The sequence below is a fragment of the Talpa occidentalis genome, unplaced genomic scaffold (assembly GCF_014898055.3).
Source record: "Talpa occidentalis isolate TD23 unplaced genomic scaffold, MPIMG_talOcc4v2.1 talOcc4.13, whole genome shotgun sequence".
Taxonomy (NCBI): Eukaryota; Metazoa; Chordata; class Mammalia; order Eulipotyphla; family Talpidae; genus Talpa; species Talpa occidentalis.
In genome coordinates, this window is record NW_023601322.1 from 100,258,224 (window position 1) to 100,277,837 (window position 19,614).

Consider the following 19,614-nt stretch of genomic DNA (forward strand, 5'->3'; position numbering starts at 1 on the left):
GCCCGTTTGGGGCTGGCTGGTTTTGTGTGTGATGGGTGCTAGTGGTGGGATTCCACTCCTTAGCATGTGTTCTTGTTGCCTTTAACGGTGTCTCTCGGTGTCCCTATACAGGCCCTTCGCTGTGCTCACATTTACTCCTAGGTGTCTTTTTTTTTTCTTGGTATGTGTGCTTTTAAATGGGCTGGTTTTCTTAATTTCTTCTAGTTCATTGTTTGCGTATAGAGAGGCAACTGATTTTTGTGCTTGGTTGTTGAACCTGCCAGTTTACTGAACTGCTTTACTGTTTCAGTTTTCCTGCAGATTTCTTGGGCTTCTTACGTATATTATCATGTCATCTGCAAGTAATGATGGTGTAAGGCAGCCAACCCATTCTGGGCAGGTTTATGAACGGTTCTAGCAGCCACATGCTCTTCGCCTTTGTTTGTAGTCGCTGTACTCCTCCGGACACTCCACTGCTCCACCCTCGACACCGCGCTCTGCTGCGCCACCCTTATAAACCAGTCTCTTAGCTCAGGTGGACACACTTACGCATGCCCACACCCTACTCCAGGGGCCGCCATCAGGCATGCACTCAGGACCGCAGGGGTCCGTCATCCATCCTGATGGCGGGAGGGCAGAAAAGCCTGATACCTTTTACCTTACCCTACAGATGGCTTCATCTCTTTCCCGATTTGAATTCCTCTGACTGCTCTCTGTTGCTCCTACTTGCTCTAGCTGTGCCAGTACTGTGTCGACCAGTGGTGAGACTGGGCAGTCTTATCTTGTACCAGATCTGAGTGGAAAGACTTCCAGGTTTTCACCATTGAGAATGATGTAGGTTTGCCTTACATGGCGTTTACTCTGTTAAGATACGTTGCATTTATCCCACCAGGAAGGCCTGAACTTGTTAAGATTTTATTGAGGTTTTAAAATGTAGTTGGAAGTATTCCTCTTCAATTTTTTGAGTTTGAGCATAATAGGCATCAGTTCACGTTTGAAGTTTGGTAGACCTTGCTTGTGAAAACAGCTGGCCTCGGAGTTTTGCTTTTGGGAAGACTTTTGATTGCTGTTTCAATTTCCTTTGGCTTATTCAGGTTTTCTATTTTTTCCCTACTCAGTCTTGGATGATTGTATACTTCTAAGAATCTTCCCATTTCATCTAGATTGTTGAACTTGTTTGCATAGAAATGTTCATAGTAATTTTTTATCCTCTGGATTTCTGTCTAGCTAGAGGTTTGTCTATTGTTTATTTTTTTTAAATCAGCTTTGGTTTCACTGTTGTTTTTTTTTTTTTTTTTTGGATGGTGTAAGGTCAGGAGCGGATATAGTGCAGGTTTTCTGATTCCATGCAGACCGGGTAAAGGAGGAGTCAGAGTCCTCAGTGGGTTTTTGTGGGTCTTTTATTGGGGTTTACCAGGCATATGGCAGGCAGGGGTACTGGGGTCCGGGAGGCCGGCAGGCCTTCCAGCCCCCAGCAAATCCACACTCTCTCTGGCGTTCTCTGCTTCTTCTTTGCTTCTCTGTCGGCTTCTCTCCGGCTTCTGCTGCTGCTCGGCTTCTGCTGGCGTCCCCATGACGCCGCCCTTAAAAGCCCAGTCTTAGCCCAGGTGAATCCCATCTACCTATGCCCACACCCTGCTCCAGGTGCCGCCATCAGGCATGCATTCAGGACCTCAAGGATCCATCATCTATCCTGATGGTGGGAGGGCAGAAAAGCCTGACATTTTCTTTACCCTACAGATGGTCTTTTTGATATCTGTTTCATTCATTTCTGCTCAAATTTTTATTGTTTTCTCCTACTGGCTTTTGGGGTTTATTTGGCTCTTTTTCTAGTTCCTTAAGATGAGAGATTAGGTGGTTTCTCTGGGATATTTCTTGTTTTTAAATATGGGCCTGTATTGCTATATGCTTCTTTTTTTTCCCCCAAATATTTATGCATACAAGAGCTGGGGTACAGGCCAGAGGTGTGGGGGGTGAGAGGATTCACCAGAGACAGAGTGGAGAACAGAACAGGCAGACTGACTGAAATACACTGCTGAGGGGAGCAGCGGGCGAGGCAGGAGAGGTCTGCTGCGCCATGTGGGTAGCTCCCTGGGTGGCTGAGAATCAAACTCGTGCCGCAGTGGCTGTGGACAGCTTCATAGGTTGCATCTTAACCCCTTGTGCCACCAGGGAGGCCCCTGCTTCCCTTCTTAGTACTGCTTTTGCTGAAGACACATTTTAAACTAGACCCAACAGCTTTGTTGGTGAGGTGTCAGAGACAGCTGTCAAGGAGAATGTCGGGGTTCCGGCGAGATGGAATTCTGACTTCATGAGCGTCTCTGTGGTGCCTTGGTTGTGTCCTGGCACACACCCAAATCTAACCCTTAGGTGACTTGGAGAGCCTTTCTGTTAAAGGTGTCGTTTACTGACTCAGCCTCCTGTCACCTACACAGTGCACTAGGCCTGAGAGACATATGCGCTATCTATTTTGTGGGAGGTTACATTCGAGGGAGGCAAAACGATGTATTCATTACCATATGATATGACCCATGCCCAGATAAGGTCACTCTGGTTAGAAATGTTCTGAGCTTCAGGCGCAATTCTTCACCAGTGTGAGTTTTGAAAAGCTTCCTTTTTTTCCTCTTTTATATATACCTGAGTAAGAAGAAGAAAAGTTAGAGACCTAACTTCCAGAGCTGCTGTTAAAATTTTGAAATGTGCTTTATCCATTCAGAATTTTTCTATGTAGAGGCATTTATAGCAAGCATGTAAACATACAATTTGGCCTCAATTTTTTTTTTTTTTTTTTTTGTGGGACCCTCGCCGGCGGCCGGAGAATGAACTGGCGCTGCAGAGGCTGCAGGCAGCCTCGCAGCCCAGCGCTCAACTGCTGCGCCACCAGGGGAGGCCCTGGCCGCAATTTTAGCCCAAGTATTTTGGGACCATTTTACTAGCAGTAAACACATCCCCAAGCCAATGCTTCGTGGCTCCCTGCATTCTCGGCAGTCCCGTGGCTCGGATCCAAGATGACTAGACATTTATCCTAAGGGTGGACTATCTCAATCTGGCTTTATGTGACCTTTCACAGAGGACTTAGGCTGGAACGTTGGGATCTGTTTATGATGCGTCTCCCACACTTTCAGGAAAAGACTCGCTGAAAGGTCAGATGTCTCCATGTTCTGGCTGCTCAGCACCAGGGTGCTCGGGACGGAGATGGCCAGTGGCTTCGCATGTGAAGCTTAAATCTGCGCCATGAGGGTCCTCACTCGCTAGTGTCCTCAAGTTTTTTTTATTTATTTTTATGCATATCAGAGCTGGGGTATAGGCCAGAGATGCTGGGGGTGAGAGGATTCACCAGAGACAAGTGGAGAACAGAACAGGCGGATCCACTGAAATACACTGCTGAGGGGAGCAGCGGGCGAGGCAGGAGAGGTCTGCTGCGCCATGTGGGTTGCTCCCTGGCCGCCGGGGGATTGAACTCGTGCTGCAGTGGCTGCGGACAACTTCATAGGTTGCATCTTAACCCCTTGTGCCACCAGGGAGGCCCCTAGTGTCCTCAGGTTTTGGGAAAAGAGAACCTCGAGGTTTCTGAGCCCGTGTTCTTTAAAACAACACCCTGGGGCCTCCCAGGTGGCGCAGCGGTTGAGCGCTGGGTTGCGAAGCTGCCCGCGGCCTCTGCGGCGCCGGTTCGATCCCCGGCTGCTCCCCGGCCACCGGAGGAGGGTCCCACATGGCGCGCAGACCTCTCCTGCCGCCCGCTGCTCCCCTCAGCGGTGTGCTTCGGTCCTTCTGCCTGCTCTGCTCCCCGCTCTGGCTCTGGTGAATTCTCTCACCCTCCCGCGCTTCTGACTGTACCCAGTGCATGTGTAAACCAAACAAACAAAAACAAAATAGATAAATAAGACATGCCTCTAGAAAATTAAAAAAAAAAAAAAATAAAATAAAATAAAACAACACCCTGATCCTCATGTGTGGACCTGTGCTTCCTCCTTGGGTAGGTACTCAAGGGCTTGTACCTCTTAGCCCTCCTCTGGGTGCAATCTAGCCCCAGGCCCTCCCAGGTGCTCTATTGGTGTAACCCCAGGCCTCCCGGTGGCGGAAGGGATTGTACAGCTGCGGCTCATAGCAGGTAGGGCCGCAGGCCTGGTGTGCACTGAACCGTGGGGCCAGGACGGGCCAGTGTTCATCATCCCACGCTGCCTGTGGGCCAGGAGGATAGAGTCAGGGAGGGAAGAAGCCATGTTTTCAGGTAAACACGTTAGTGAGAGTTGACAAGAGCATGGGGTGTCACTGCCAGGACACCCACCCAGTGCAGCCCTCCCAGAGGCCCCTCTCCACAAGACCCTGCCAGTTTCTTTCTTTGGGCCCCTCAGTTGCGGCCAGTGTCTCTGCTCAACTGCCTGGAGTGCTCTGTGTTGCGTCCCCTCCTGACATGTGCCGGGGACGGGCCCGCTCATGCCTCTGACCCTCACCAATGTCTGCGTGGCATGCGATACCCAGGTGTCCATTGTCCCCTTCTCCAGCCCCCAGTGTCTCTCATTTTTGCCTGTTTTTTATAAAAACTGCAGTACTTCCTTAGTCACCAGGCCTGGGAGTTCAGTGCCATTTTGTTTTTTCCTTCTCTCTTTTATTGTTGGTTGTTGAGTCTTGTAGTTCAGTCTTATAACCATCCTGCCTCCTCATCTCTCCTATTAGACATGGTGTTTCTTTTTTGTAAAAAGAAGTCAGTTAATTTTTTTTTTTAAAGATTTTATTTATTTATTTATTTATTTATTTATTTATTTATTTATTTGTGCAAGCACTGGGTACAGTCAGAAGTGCAGGACGGTGAGAGAATTCACCAGGGCCAGAGTGGGGAGCAGAACAGGCAGAGTGATGAAATACACTGCTGAGGGGAGCAGCGGGCACGACAGGAGAGGTCTGTCACGCCATGTGGGAACCTCACCGGCAGCCGGGGATCGAACCGGCACTGCAGAGGCTGCAGATAGCTTCGCAGCCCAGCGCTCAACCGCTGCGCCACCAGGGGAGGCCCAGAAGTCAGTTAATTTTAATGACTTTTAGGAACAGGTAAAGGATATAATAATAGGAACATTTAAGGATGTATAATGAATGAGGAGTCTCCTTCCTGTCCTGTCTCCTGGTTTGCCAGTTCCTGGCACAGAATCAGTCACTGTTAACCAAAGTTTTCTCCCATAGATTTTTTTTTTTTAAAGATTTATTTACTTATACAAGAGCTGGGGTACAGGCCAGGGGTACAGGGTGAGAGGATTCACCAGAGACAGAGCAGGGAACCGAACAGGCAGATGGACCAAAAGCACTGCTGAGTGGAATAGCAGGGAGACAGGAGAGGAATCTCCCTGGCCAGCCGGGAATCGAACCCTCACTGCAGAGGCTGCGGACGTCGTCATAGTGCTGCACTCAACCGCCTGTGCCACCAGGGAGGCCCTCCCATAAATGTTTTTGATGTGTTCTGTACAAGCGTATTTTTTGCCACTGACGTTTTCCTTTATCCTAACACATCTTAGACCCGTGTCACATCAGTACGTACAATGGTAGCAGAAGCTCTTACTAATTGAGTGCTCGCCACATGACCTGAAGCATTCTGGGCTCTCTTGCAAATTTCAGGCTGATCCTGGAGACTCTGTCATTACCCCCATTCTAGAACTGAGCAAACAGTATTAGATGTTATTAGAGCATCACAGGTTTTAGGACTGAACTGGGACTTGAACCCACAACAAACAGATTATCCCTACCTGGCTCTACCTGCCAGCACCCCCCAGCCCTGCCCTGTTTCCAGGGTGGCCTCCTTCCATGGACCATGCACCCGCCCACCCACTGCCTGCCAGCTGTGGTCTCACCCACCCTTCAGCTCGCTGGGAGACTCGCTCCTGGCACGCAGCCCCATCTTTCAGAGATGTAGCCTGGCACTTAGCAGTGCCTGAGAAAATGGTCTGTGTGGTCTTATGATTCTCTTTTTGAATCCTTTGTGGTCAGTTAAAAAGAGGTCTTCTAAAACTGGAAAAGCTTAACATTTAAGTGTTCCTCCCCTGTATCTGGGAAGCAGGGTTACTGACTTAAGGATTTTGGGAGGAGATGATCAGGTTGCCACGGTGTCCGACTGACTCATGGCGTGGGTGCTCCCTGCGGCAGCCCCTCTGGGGGAAGGAGGGCGGTGAAGTTGGGGGATGCTGGAGGGTGGAGAGACAAGTCTCCAGGCTGCAAGCCATAAGCCCCTGTGATTTAGGGGGCCTTAGCTCCCATGCCCTTTTCCTCCCTTTTTATTATATAGTCCTTGATAAATGGAAGGTTCTAGGCACACATGTTTTTGAATTTTGCAATCTTAATTATTAAAAGAACCCCATCCCCATCCAATTTGTGAGGCTGCACATTCTGGTACCTTCACTGGCTGCCTCCAAAGGGAACCCCGTCCTGAACAGTCCTGCTTTCTACCAAACATCTCCAGATCCTTATCTAAACATTGTTCAGTTTTGCTTGTTTTAGAGTAAATGTTAAGCTTTCCCCCCCTAAGTGTCCAAGAAAACCAGGCCTTTAAATGCAATAGCTGAAAGGACTTTCTTTTCCTCGTCGAGCTCCACCTGAGTCCTTCCCTCTGGGGTGGGGCCAGGCACTGCTCTGAACTGCACTGGGGACTGGGTGGGCTGGACCTGGCTACTCATCTGTTCTCAGCGAGAGGTCCCAGTCAGTGACGTGCGCTGCGGCCTTGTGGTGTGTCGGGGACAGTGAGTGAGCGTGAGGGTCACTTGTTGGTGCCTGGCTCAGGCACTGCATACATGGTGGCCGGGCTCTGCCTCTGGGGTGGTGTCTGCGGGTGGCCACGGCTCTGCTGGAGGTGCCGGTGGGGAGTGGATGAGCTGCGTGGCTTCGTGCCTGGGCATGTTGGCCAGTGAGTGGGAGGCCAGTGGCCCCACACCTGGACACAGCGGTGGCCGGGACACAGGACGGAGCCTGTGTGAGCGGCCTCAGCCTGGCCTTGGGCTGAGTCGGTTCACTCCTGGCTGTGCTTCCTCTTCCTTCTGGGACCTTCGTCTTCAGAGCTTTCATCTCTTCTGCGTGGGCTTGTCAGGCACAGGGGCGCGTGAGAGCCCCAGGCCCTATGCAACCAGCTGTCGCCAGTGACAGTCACTGCTCCTAGGGCTGGGGTGAGTCTTTGTGCCTCTGTGCATGTGTGAAAAACAGAGAAGGAAGCAAGTTGCCCAGCCGGGCACACCCTGTTTAGCAGAGCAGAACCTCACTCTAAGCAGGGTCAGTTTGGTGTCTGTCTGCTGTTAGCTACCCTGCCCCTCGCAGCTTGTCACAGATTTCTTCCAGTCGAACCTTCCTGAGCTGCCTTTCTTGTTGCAGTGACACTCCTGTGTGCTGGCTGGTGCCGGGTAGAGGACATATGCCATCCAGCCGGCCCTCCAGCCCTGCTCCGTGGATGCGCAGGGTTACCTCCGTTCCCCATGTGAGTGGGGGCCCTGGGGAGCCCGGCTGTCTGTCCCAGCTGGGGACGTGTTTGGCGGTGCTCCCTCCCCAAGCTGGTCTTGGCCACAGTCGTGACCAGGACTTTCTGTTCTGTCTGGGGGCCCTCATCGGGGAGGTGGACGGTGGACCGCGGGTGGGAAAGAAGGACCTAAGCACCATGAAAAGGAGGACACGGACACTGAGCAGCACCTGGGAACCCCGGGGCAGAGTCGGCAGAGGTCACAGAGGTTGGAGGCTCTGCAGCAAGGGGCCGGGGGGACCGTCCGTGGCCTTCTGGGCCGGTGGTCTCTCCCGTGTCTGCCGCTGCGCCCGTGTCCACTGCGCCTTGGCCAGTCTCTTCTGCCATCCCTACCCCTTGGGGCCTAGTCCACCCCATCCTCGGAAGCCTCGCTGCGTTGGAGCCTGCCAGGCGACGGTCGTTTCGCTTTGTCAGTTCACCTGCTTCCATTCCTTCCTTTCCTCGTGTGTGTGAATCGCCCCGCACTTGTCTTTGTGTGACTTGCTTCACTTCACCTGGCCTCGGGCACCCCTCCACTAGGCTGTAAGTGGCAGCATTTCCTTTCTCCTCCCGACCGGCTGGTGTTCCGCGGTGTGGACAGACCCGTCTTGTGGTGTCCTGTCCAGTATCCTGAGACTGCTTCCGGGCCCTGGCCGTTGCAGGAAGGCTGCAGTAAACACTGTAGAACTGCTGGTTTTGAGTCACTGGTTCGTGGTCTCCTGATGAAGGGCCAGCAGTGGGGGTCTGGGCCATATTGTGCTCCCATTTTAGTTCTTGGAGGTGAACCCATATCCCTCTTCCTCTGGCTGCTCCACTGCACGTTCACACCAACAGCGTGACTAGCTCCTCTTTCTCTACCTCCTCCCAGCACTTGTCGGTCTTTTTAACGGACTTCTCGCAGCTGTGAGGTGATGTCTCCCTGTGGTTTTGACTTGCTTCTCCCTCAGTAGCCTGGAACCTGCCTTTATGGACACCTCTGTTCTCGGCTCACGCGGAGGCAGCCGAGAGCGCGTTCGGCGCTTGAGTGCATCTAGGATGATGGAGGAAGCCTTTGGTTTGTGTGTCTGACGGTGCCTGGGCTGCCTGTGTGTTCTCTCTGGAGTTCCTTTTTGCCCACGTAGTAAACCTGAGTGGAGAGAAACTTTGGAAATTCTACGCGGCCCGAGGAGTGGTGTTTGCTGCTCTGTGAGGAGCTCAGGGGTACCCAGTGTCACACCCTGCTGATCCCTCGGAAATCCCTCATCGGGTGCACCAAGGGACGACTGCCTTAATTTCCACACGTGTTCACGGATAATGGCGTTATATTATTTACATCCTAGAGTATCTTTATTTCTGATATTTGGATTTTTTAAAATAAACCTTTTTTTTAGTATTTTTGAGCTTGTGAAAACCACATCGACTCTGTTCAGGTGACAGTCTGTGAGTAGATGGGCTATTAGCCTTTAGGGCAAGCTGTGCTGGCGGAGGCAGTGATGATACTTTCAGGCCAGGAGTTCGCTAAATTTAGGTGTTTATCATTAATGAAGTTCTTTTATTTTTGTGCATTTAAGCATCTACCCTAATTTTTTTACCAACAGGATCCTTATTATAGATTCAATGACCTCAAGTACAGATGGATCTCCTGGGATAACTGGACCTATAGCAAGGAGTTTAAAATCCCCTTTAACCTTAGGTATGTATTCCAGCCAATCTCCTTTTTCTAAGCAATACTTTTTTATTTGTTTAAGTTGCACATCAGAGACAAGCAGATTGCAGCCTCGTGCTGGGAAGTGAATGTGGGCTTGTGTCCTGAACTGTCCTTGGGGAGGCCACTTCATTTCACACAGTTGTCTCCTTGCTTCGTTTTTCTGGTGGTTTTAATAGTCCCGTAAAGCAAGTTAGCGTTCTCATCTCCATTTCCTCCGGGCCACCCCCATGCTCAGTAGTGGATGTGCATTTACAGTATTGTCAAGTGGGAACAGACGTAGGTCATCTGTGGTGGTAGCCAGCCGTCGAGGTGATGGCCTGGCCTGATGTCATGGTGAGCGGCCGGGAGAAAAACCCCAGGCACAGTTTTCAGGAATGTGTGTGTCATTCTCCGCAGCTGTTTCCACACAAGGCAGAACGTTCCCAGTCATATCGCCCACCATTATTGCTAAGCACAAAAAAACTTCCTGTTCCCTTTTGTATGATTTTTTGGTGATTATTTCCTAGACTGTTCAGAGAAAGAAGCCAAAAGACTGGCTGAACATCATGCAGTTATGTGCTCCAAGCTGCTGTTTCCAGATAAGACCTAAAGCCGCCACTGGCAGCCCTGTGTCACCTTGTACTCAGCAAATCCCACTGAAAGTTTCCTTTATGTTCTGACTCCTTGTGTTTTTCCAGTGGAGCGCCATTTCCATCTCCTCAGCTCATCCTCCTGTGTTCGTTCTCTCCGAGTTTGGTTAATTTTTGCCTAACATTTCTCTCGACTCAGGCCTCTTCTCTGTATTTGTTTCTTCTGCAAATCTCATATGCATGGGCCTCACAGTGCTTGGTCCCTTGCCACCGGCTTCTACTCAAAGCTCATTTGTGTCGTCACTTAGCAACCTCGTTCTTGATCTTGTTGAATGACATCTTACCCTGTGGCTATACCCATGCAGCGTATCTTACGTGCTCTATTTCATTCATATTCTTCTGTAAGTTGCTGTTTCCTCCTTGAGTCTTCCCTTGTGACAAAGGCCAGAACTCTTGTAGGGAGTCCACCAATTCCGTACTGCACAGTCAGGCATTCAGAGTTTTCTCTTTGTGTGTTTGGGTTTGAACACCACGCAGAGACTGCTGAGCTCCCTGCGGGGCTTACTGGAGCACAGGGCCCGTGGTAGGGGCTAATGCCTTCTCTTCCATAGTGTCGCCAAGGGTAAGCACTGGCGAGAGCTTCGGGTGTCTGTTCTTTGACTTGGTCCTTATAGGAACTTTGTGAAGTTCTAGAAAATATGTAGATGCAGTCAGAAATTATATGTTGGGCTCATGATTTTTGTGGTGTTTGTTATGACGAAAGATAGGTTGGATTATTCAGCATAGAAATGTATTAAGCAATACGTAGGAAAATTTCATTGGCCTTTAAGCTGTCCTGTGAACTACATACACAAAACCTTTTTTCTTTGTGAAATGTATATTCCTTCCGTTCTTACTAAAGATAAGTTATCTAACCTCATGTTTCATACATCTTTTAAAAATCTTTGTTTTTTTTTATTTTTTATTTTTTTAGTGAATGGCAAAAAGTGATTATGATTTTCGAAGGAGTTGACACAGTTTCCAAAATCCTGCTGAATAACATTACCATCGGGAAAACAGACAACATGTTTGATAGATACGTAAGTATGGAGCCCCTCAGGCGCATGTGTGTCCGGGGCACCCTTACGATGCAGGCACCACAAGCTCTTTGAAGCTCTGATTAGATGCTTGGCTTCTTGGTGGCCACATCTGTAGGATGTTGAGAACACTGGGAGCCCCACGGAGTTCCTGAGGGATCCCCTAGGCTGGTGTTAAGGTGTGGGCCCAGCTCCCAGCACACCCAGCACTCCCTTAATCCCTATCCCGTCTGTTCAGTCCTGGTTTCATAGGAATCGACAACGGATCAGCAGTTTTAGAACATTCCAGACAAAACTAAACTGAAGCACAGGCTAGAAATCTGACTGCAGAACTGAGGCTGCCATAGAGGGAGCGAACAAGGTGGAGAGGGGCTGAATGGGCTATGGTCGAGGACTGTGGGTGCATTGTGGGTGGATGTGGTGTTGAAACATCCATCTGAAGGGGAGTGAGGGGAGTGAGCCTGTGCCCCTAAATTACACAGTGTTGCAGACCAGTGTTACCTTAATAGGGAATAATACAATTTTTTTTAAAAAAAAAGAACAAAAAAAGTAAAAACAAGAGAAAATGTTCCTTTTTTTCTGGAATAATCACCTAAGATATCTCCATCCCTTCTTTTAAAGGGTAGACTTTTCAGAACAAAAGTAGCTTGTGACTTGTAGAAATGCCCTCCACTCAGGAGGGTCAGGTTGACCTGGAATGTTGAGCAGACCGCAGGCAGGCCAAGGCCATGTGTGAACAGGCAGGGCAGACACTCCAGGGCCAAAGACATGTCCCACCTGCTCTGTTTGCCTGGGCCTGTCATTTGTCAGTAAAAATAGGAGAAACCCAGAAACGTAGGCCTGGGCCAGAGAACAGGCTTGGCTGTAAGAGAAGGATGACTTTGTTCTGTTTCTGAGCAGAGCTTTGCCTGCTGAAGATGTTGGCGACTGGGGGTGCCTTTGCCACCCTTGCCGACATCAAGGTGCGGACATCTCCCACACCTGTCCTTCTCTCCCCCAGAGCTTCGACATCACCAGGCTGCTCCGGGCTGAGAACCGGGTGGAGCTGCAGTTCCAGTCCCCTGTGCTGTACGCGGCCCAGCGAAGCGCGGCCCACACCAGCTACCAGGTGCCCCCCGCCTGTCCCCCGACTGTGCAGAAGGGCGAGTGCCACGTCAACTTTGTGCGCAAGGTAAGGGTCTCCCCACACGGGGCATTAGCCTGAGGATGGGCGAGCCCCGAACGGAGGGCGTCTCTGTCCCATACCCTTCGAGGGATATGAACACTGGGGTAACAGCCAAAACATTCTGTGAACTTTTTCTGGAGAACCTTGTCTTTCTGGGTTTCCTCCCTGAAGCACACTGCTTAACTTAGGTAATAGAAAAAGATGTCAGTGACTTGTCATGTAATGTTCTTCTTCCCCTTCTTTTCACCAAACTGTAAGGTTCGCTTATTACTAGGAAGCCTCCTGCAAATATTAATGTATTTCCTGTCCTATTCTTACGTTTTACTGCTAGGGTCTCATAAAGATCAAACAAAAAGATAACAAAGCCCACAAAGAACATGGTTTTTCTTTGGTTCCATCTGCATGACTTGGGATTATTCCAATCCATGGTTACAAAAATATCCTATGAGGCATTTATTTTTCTATTTTTTGATATTAAAAAGTTAATTGTGGTAAAATGCAGGTAACACAAAATTTACCCTCATAAGCTCTTTTAACTGTACAGTGCAGAGGTTATTAAGTGCAGGCCTGTTATTGTGAAACAGGTTTCTTTAAAACTGAAACCCTATTCCTGTTCAATGGCATCTCCTCACTCCCCTTCCCCGCAACCACCATTCTTGCTGTTTCTATGAGTACGCCCTCCCAACACCACTTGTAAGTGGGTCACTGGGTATTGTCTTACTGTGTCTGGCTTGCTTCATTTAGCATGAGGCCCTGAAGGTCCATCCATTCTATAGCACACGACAGGACTCCCTTTTTTAACAGTGACTAATATTCCACTGTCTACGCATGCCACATTTTGTCTGCTGCCCCTTGTCTGACAGTGGGCTCCGGGGGTGTTTGCACTTGGTGGCTGTGGTGAGTGATGTTGCTTAGTATGTATGTACAGATATCTCTGAGACCCCACTTTCAGTTCCTTTGGATGTGTACCTAGAAGTGGGATTACTAGATAACCTGGTAATTCCACTTTCCATTTTTGGAGGATGTGGCAATTACTTGAAACAACAAAGTAATTATTTGTTACACTGTGAAGAGAAGGGTATTTTCTCAGCACCCTTTAGCTGCACCCTCATCTCACTCGCTCTGATGGTTTAGGTGGTTATCTTAAGGCTTATGTAAGAGCTTGGACACCTGCTCCTTTGTGTTTACCCTCGCTGAATCTGTGCCAGCGCCTTAGCGGCAGTTAGCTTGGTCTACGGTAACTGGGTAGTGTTGGGGTGTTGCTTTGGGGGCAGGAGAGCCTCCACTGAGGGTTTCGTGCTCACTCTGCTGTGTGAAGAGTCCCTGTGTTCCTGCCTCAGCCTCACATGTGTGCTGGTGTGGGTACTAGAGGTTGCGCTTTCTCCCTCTCCTTTTCCATAGTTGAGCTTCTGTCAAAAGCAGGACTTTCTGGATCCTAACGTGAAAAGTTGACTTTTCAGGTCGTCAGTAAAAGTATATGTGTCGGGGCCTCCCCTGGTGGCGCAAACGGCTGAGCACAGCGCTGTGAAGCTGTCCGCAGCCTCTGCAGTACGGGTTTGATCCCGGCCGGCGAGAATCCCACAGGGCTCGGCAGACCTCGCCTGTCTCGCCTGCTGCTCCCCTCAGCAGTGTATTTCACTGGGTCTGCCTGTTCTGTTCCCCGCTCTGTCTCTGGTGAATCCTCTCACCCTCCTGTGCATCTGGCCCTTGTCCCGGTTCTTGTATGCATGAATAAATAAATCTTAAAAAAAAAAATGTGTTACACATACATCCATGTAGTATATCCCCCTCCACCCTCATTCAGTTGGCAACATTTAGAGTACATTTCCAGGTTATCCAGGTAGAAACAAGTCCTTTGTCGCTGAAATCTGGAGTCGGACCCAGGTTGCAGCAGCCAGCTGTGGTAGAGCACCAGCTCGGGTGCAGAGCAGTTGGCACAGTGAGCTGTGTGTGGTGTTACTGGCTATGTTGACATGGCCTGGTGGGCGGGCCCACAGCAGGGATCTTGGCTCTGAAATCTGTGCTCTTGGGCCTCCTCATCTTTTGTATTTAGCTAATCCCTCCCACTCCTTCTTGCTGGTGTTGATAGGAGGAGCCATTGGAAAGACAGGGTTGGAGCTCTTTGCATCCCAAGGTGCCCCACAGCCATCCAGAACATGGAGGTGGAGGGGTGTCTGTTGCTGTGCCACATAGGCTTGAAGTGGGCGAAGGGCAGACACCCATGTGTGGCTTCTCTGACGTCAGTGGGTGGAGAAGGGAGGCCATAAGGCAGGATGTCGCTCTCCCTAGTCTCAGCCCCCTCCAGCTCCTCATCCAACATGAGCCCCCTCTGGCCTCTGCCTCCTCTGTCCATCTTTCATGGCGGACCCTGTCCAGCTCTTTGTAAGTCTGCACCGTCTCCCGTTTGCCACCACCATCCTGGCCGCGCTGCTCTGCAGAGTCCTGGTGCTCAGGCCCCTCTGTCCTCGCACGCCCTCCTCCCTCTCTCATCTGTCCTGCCGCCTTCAGTAACCCATGGAGTTGCCCGTCCCTCCGGCATGTTGTCTTCACTTCACACGGCTTCAGGGTGCCAGCCTTTCTCTTGATTGCCCATTCGGCGTCTGTCCTGTCTGTTCCCAGGCCCCAAAGGTCAGTCTGTCCCTTCCCCCAGGGCTCCCCATCCTGCTGATGGGGGTACCTACAGCAGTGGCTCCTGCAGAAACGCGAGTCACTCTGGACCCCCCTCTTTCCTCCCTCCGTCACCAGCTCCTTTAGGTGAGGTGGATGTTGCCCCTTCCCAGTTCTTGCATCTCCCACTCTGCTTCTGCTGCCTGTCTGGAGTTCGGCCTGCCAGCGTCTCTTGCGTGGAATAATGCCTTGCCGCCTAGGTGGCAGCCCTCCAACCTCCTTTGCCTCTTCTACTCATTTTCCCAGAATGTTCTTTTCAGACAGGGAGCATCCAGAGCTGTTCCCTTTCTCGCTGCCTTCAGACTGCAGTGCAGGGTCCTGGCGCTGCCCTTGCCTACGGCCTCCTGCCCCTCTGCCCTCGTTCTCCCTCAGCTCCCTGCACCTGGAGCTCTGTGCAAGTTGTTCCTTCTGAAAAGGGTGCTTCACTCTCTCCCCCAGACGCTGGGCAGGCAGTCTCACCCCATCTCTCCGTGTAAAAGGCACTGTTTTTCAGGAAACCTTGTCTCGACACCCCCGCCCATCCTCCCACTCTGTGTTCCCCATTCCCTCTGAAACTCTTCGTGATTGTCACTATTTCATTGACACCTGACTCTCTGGCTTTCCCGGGGCCTGTGGGCAGAGAGGACCAGGTGTGTGGTGCCCTGGTGGGAGGTCCCCCACTGTGGAGCAGAGAGCGCAATGCAGGAATTCTCTGAGCAAGTGAAAACCTTTATCTGCAGAGTTGTGTCAACAGGAGAGACCTGTGGCCCTTGACAGGGAAGGTCACTGGCCATGTAACATGCTGAATGTGTCTCCCGCTTCCTGGTGGAACCGCGCCTCTGTACTTACGCACGCTCCCGCAAACTGCCCCCGAGGGTTTGGGTTCTGACGGAAGACCCAGATGGTCCCTGGCGATTTCAGTGGAATGGGTGTAGCTCTTGGTTTCTGTCCATTTATCTCTGTCTTTGATAAGTCAGAGCCTGGCAGAAGGCTTGGCCGGACTCAGGCCTGCTCTACCCATGTCTCTGGGTGAGGACTTCAGTGTGTGGGCTGGGCTTTGGCCGCACCCAGTGAGCTTGCCTCCTCCTACAACTTAATTAAGCGGATTTTGATAATAATTTTTCTCTGCAGTCGAACTTAGAAAAGTAACGCTGTAAGATGTTTATTTTAAGGGACTCATCACCTGCTTGGGACTGGAACCTTCGTAAGTGATAGGGACATGGAGCGGCTGCGGAACAGTCGGGAGGCAGGCGGCAGAGTGTCTGGCGTTGCGCCCACCCTGGGGTCTGCATCATCTTGAACTCTTGTTTGGGGCTCTTGGTTCAGAAGCAAGGACTTCCGAGTCATTGCTGGAAGAAGGGAGCTGGCAGTTGGCCTGTCTCACCAGAGTTCCTTAAACCTGTTCACAAACATCTCCTCATTCTTTAGGTTATTGCATTTGAGTAGAATATTCTTAGTAGAACATGGGTGTGTGTAGCTATCGCTGCCCATGCCACCCAGGCCTAGAGATGTGCTGGAGAAATGTGGAGGGTAACTGCCATGTTGCTCATTGTCATTTTGTATTTTGAAAAGTAAATGTCCACAGTTAGATTTTGTGTTCGTAGAACATTTCTGCCAAATTCACCCTTGTCACACAGGTTCAGATGCTAGTTTCGATATTAGTTATCTTTGGCTTTGATACACGTCGTCACATTTTCTGCTTAAAACCACATTTGTCACTACTTTCTGCAGTCGTGAATCCAGGCATGGCTTGGCTATGTCCTGCTCAGGAAGCCGTCGCTGTGCTGGTAGCCAGGCTGGGCACTGCGCCTCATCTGGGTGGACGCACCTGCAGGGGCTATTCAGGCTTGCCCCTGCTGGTTGACAGCTGAGAAGGTGGTGTGTTTTCTCACCTGGTTCTGGAAGTGCTAGCTCCTATGCTGTTGTTGTTTGGAAGCGACCCACCTGGCCCAGCCACCCTAAAGGGGAGGGGGCCGCAGGGCGTGAAGGCACACACACACACACACACACACACACACTCGGGTTGAACTGTATAAAAACCCTCCCCTCTCCCCATCTGTATGTTGAAGCCCTCAGAATGTAACCCTGCTTGTAGGTAAGGGCTTTCAAGTGGGCAGTTGAGTTAAAATGAGACTTAATTTGGGTGTGAGCTGATACGATGTGACAGCGTCCTTCTGAGAATGACATCTGGACATCCCAGGCTGCAGGATGCCGGGCCCCAGGGAGGAGGAGGCTTCAGAAGCAGCCACTCCTGCTGCCCCTCCTCTGGGCGGAGGGGTAAGGCGCTGCCGACTCTGAGGCTGTGCGAAGGCAGCCCTCGCACATGCGCAGGACAGCCTTCCCATTTTAAAGGCTTTTCGTAGTGTTTTAAGTTTTATGGTAACCAGAATCTACTTGCCCCTCAACTGCAGGAGCAGTGTTCCTTCAGCTGGGACTGGGGCCCTTCCTTCCCTACCCAAGGCATCTGGAAAGACGTCAGCATTGAAGCCTATAACATTTGCCACCTGAACTACCTCACCTTTGCTCCTCTCTATGGTAAGACGTGCTTTCTTTCCTTTCTCCTTTGAGCTTCCCCCTTGTAAGAATTAGGGTTATAATTTGAATATGACAATATACTTTTTTTTTTTTTTTAATATTAAATTTTATTTTTATATTCCCCCATACAATTGCAAGCGCCCCATTCTGACCCCAATCCTTCCCCTCCCGCCCCCCACCCCCAACAAGTGTCTCTGGTTCATAGTTTTTTGTTGATTTTGATTTTCACTTTCTTATATTCATTTCCTGGTCCCTTATTTAAGTTTTCTAGATTCCTGCTATGAGTGAGACCATCCGGTATTTTTCTTTTTCTTTTTGGCTTATTTCGCTGAGCATGATCCCTTCCAGTGCCATCCATGTTGCTGCAAATTGCATGTGTTTATCTTTTTTGAATGCTGAGTAATATTCCATGGTATATATGTACCACATCTTCTTGATCCAGTCATCTATTTTTGGGCATTTGGGTTGTTTCCAAAGCTTAGCTATTGTAAACAGTGCTGCTATAAACATAGGAGTGCAGGTGCTCTTTGGAATTGATGTTTCTGTGTCCTTTGGGTAAATACCTAGGAGTGGAATTGCTGGATCATATGGAATCTCTATGTTTAGTAGGTCCAGAAATCTCCACACAGCTCTCCATAGTGGTTGGACCAGTTTGCACTCCCACCAACAGTGCACAAGAGTTCCTTTTTCTCCACATCCTCGCCAACATTTGTTGTTGCTAGTTTTTTTAATATGTGCCATTCTCACTGGTGTGAGATGGTATCTCATGGTAGTTTTGATTTGCATTTCCCTGATTACAAGTGATGTTGAACATTTTTTCATATGTCTGTTGGCCATTTGCATTTCCTCTTCAGAGAAGTTTCTTTTTAGCTCTTCTGCCCATTTTTTGACTGGAGTATTTTCTTTGTTGTTGCTGAGTCTCATCAGCTCTTTGCAGATTTTTGTGATCAGTCCTTTATCATTAGTGTTGGGTGCAAAAATGTTCTCCCAGTTGGTGGGGTTTCTCTTTGTTTTTGTTATTGTCTCTTTTGCTGTGCAGAAGCTCTTTAATTTGATGTAGTCCCAGCTGTTTATCTTTCTCTTCACTATCACTGCTTTGGGTGATGTGTCTGTAAAGATGTCTTTGATGTGCAAATCCCGTAGTGTTTCGCCTATATTTCCTTCTATGTATTTTATGGTTTCAGGTCTTATGTCTAGTTCTTTAATCCATTTTGAGTTGATTTTTGTGTATGGTGTGAGGTAGTGGTCAAGCTTCATTCTTTTGCATGTAGCGACCCAGTTTTCCCAGCACCATTTATTGAACAAACTTTCTTTGCTCCAATGCATAGTCTTTGCTCCTTTGTCAAAGATTAGTTGACCATAAATCTGTGGGTTTATTTCTGGATTTTCTATTCGATTCCATTGGTCTGTATGTCTGTTCTTGTTCCAATACCATGCAGTTTTGATGATTATGGCTTTGTAGTATAGTTTGAAGTCTGGGAGTGTGATGCCTCCATTTCCTTCTTTTTTTTTCAGTAGAGCTTTGGCTATTCGGGGTTTTTGGTGATTCCATATGAATTTCATCAATAATTGTTCTATTTCTTTGAAGAATGCCATTGAGATTTTGATTGGAATAGCATTGAATCTGTATATTGCTTTTGGTAGGATGGCCATTTTAATAATGTTTATTCTTCCAATCCATGAGCAGGGGATGAATGACAATATACTTTTCAGAGGCTTCTTTTTAAAATTTTGTGCCACTTTACATTTATAAGGGTGGAAAATGTATACAAAGTGAGATTATCATGAAAATCGATGTGACAAAGCATGTGTGCTGGTAGATATATGCCGAAATACCTTCTAGTATATTTGGGGGGGAAAATGAAGGAAAGGGAGCTGGAGGGAAAGGAGGGAGGGACCAGTTCCCAGTGTTCACAAGTCAGTGTTCTTTCTTGACTTAGCTGGGCCTGCTGCCCGTCTCCCTGGATGCCCCTGGTCACTCTCCGGACCCCTGGGCTAAGTTCTCCCACACTCTCTCTCTTCTGAGCGCGGGAGCCCCAGTCTTGTTAAGAGTCACCCGTATACTGCAAGGCCACAGACACAAAGAAAGTTCTTGAGGTAAAGCTGTTGCTTTTTCAGAAACTGGTCACAGGACAGGAATGCTGCTGGACCCCAAGAGGTTCACAGGGCCAGCGTGGCAAGCACTCTGCTTGTGGGCAGAGAACTGAGCCATCACCTGCCAGCACGGGAGTCCCGGTGCTTCAGAGAACCCCACATCAGAGGGTATCTGAGGAGCTGGAAAAGTCAGGAGGGGAGCCAGGTGGGACCCAAAAAGATGCTAAGCCTTGGAATGGGTAAGAACGGGATCAGAACAAGGGTCCTGTTACCTTCAGGGCCCACCTGCCCCCTGCTTAGCCAAATCTGTATTTTCTAAAGGCAGATGGCAAACAGGTTGGAGAGGAGACTTTTTTTTTTTTTTTTTTTTTGGTGCTGAATTCATTTAGATTGCACAT

The 19,614-nt window shown here is 49.5% G+C and overlaps 1 protein-coding gene across 6 annotated transcripts in view; it reads left to right on the forward strand.

Moving 5' to 3' along the window:
* Positions 1-19,614, forward strand: part of MANBA (mannosidase beta) — an 81,546-nt gene that overhangs the window by 8,722 nt on the left and 53,210 nt on the right. For 5 of the 6 annotated variants that reach the window (XR_008551576.1, XR_008551575.1, XM_054694613.1 and 2 more), the window contains 4 exons: positions 9,022-9,116; positions 10,674-10,779; positions 11,777-11,947; positions 16,999-17,122. Coding sequence is in view for 3 of the 6 variants with exons in the window: in XM_054694613.1 (XP_054550588.1) it covers positions 9,022-9,116; positions 10,674-10,779; positions 11,777-11,947; positions 16,999-17,122 (496 nt within the window). In the remaining 3 variants the exon portion in view is untranslated. Of the gene's footprint in view, positions 1-7,323; positions 7,427-9,021; positions 9,117-10,673; positions 10,780-11,776; positions 11,948-16,998; positions 17,123-19,614 lie in introns of all 6 variants that reach the window. The other variant, XR_008551577.1, reaches the window with a different exon arrangement.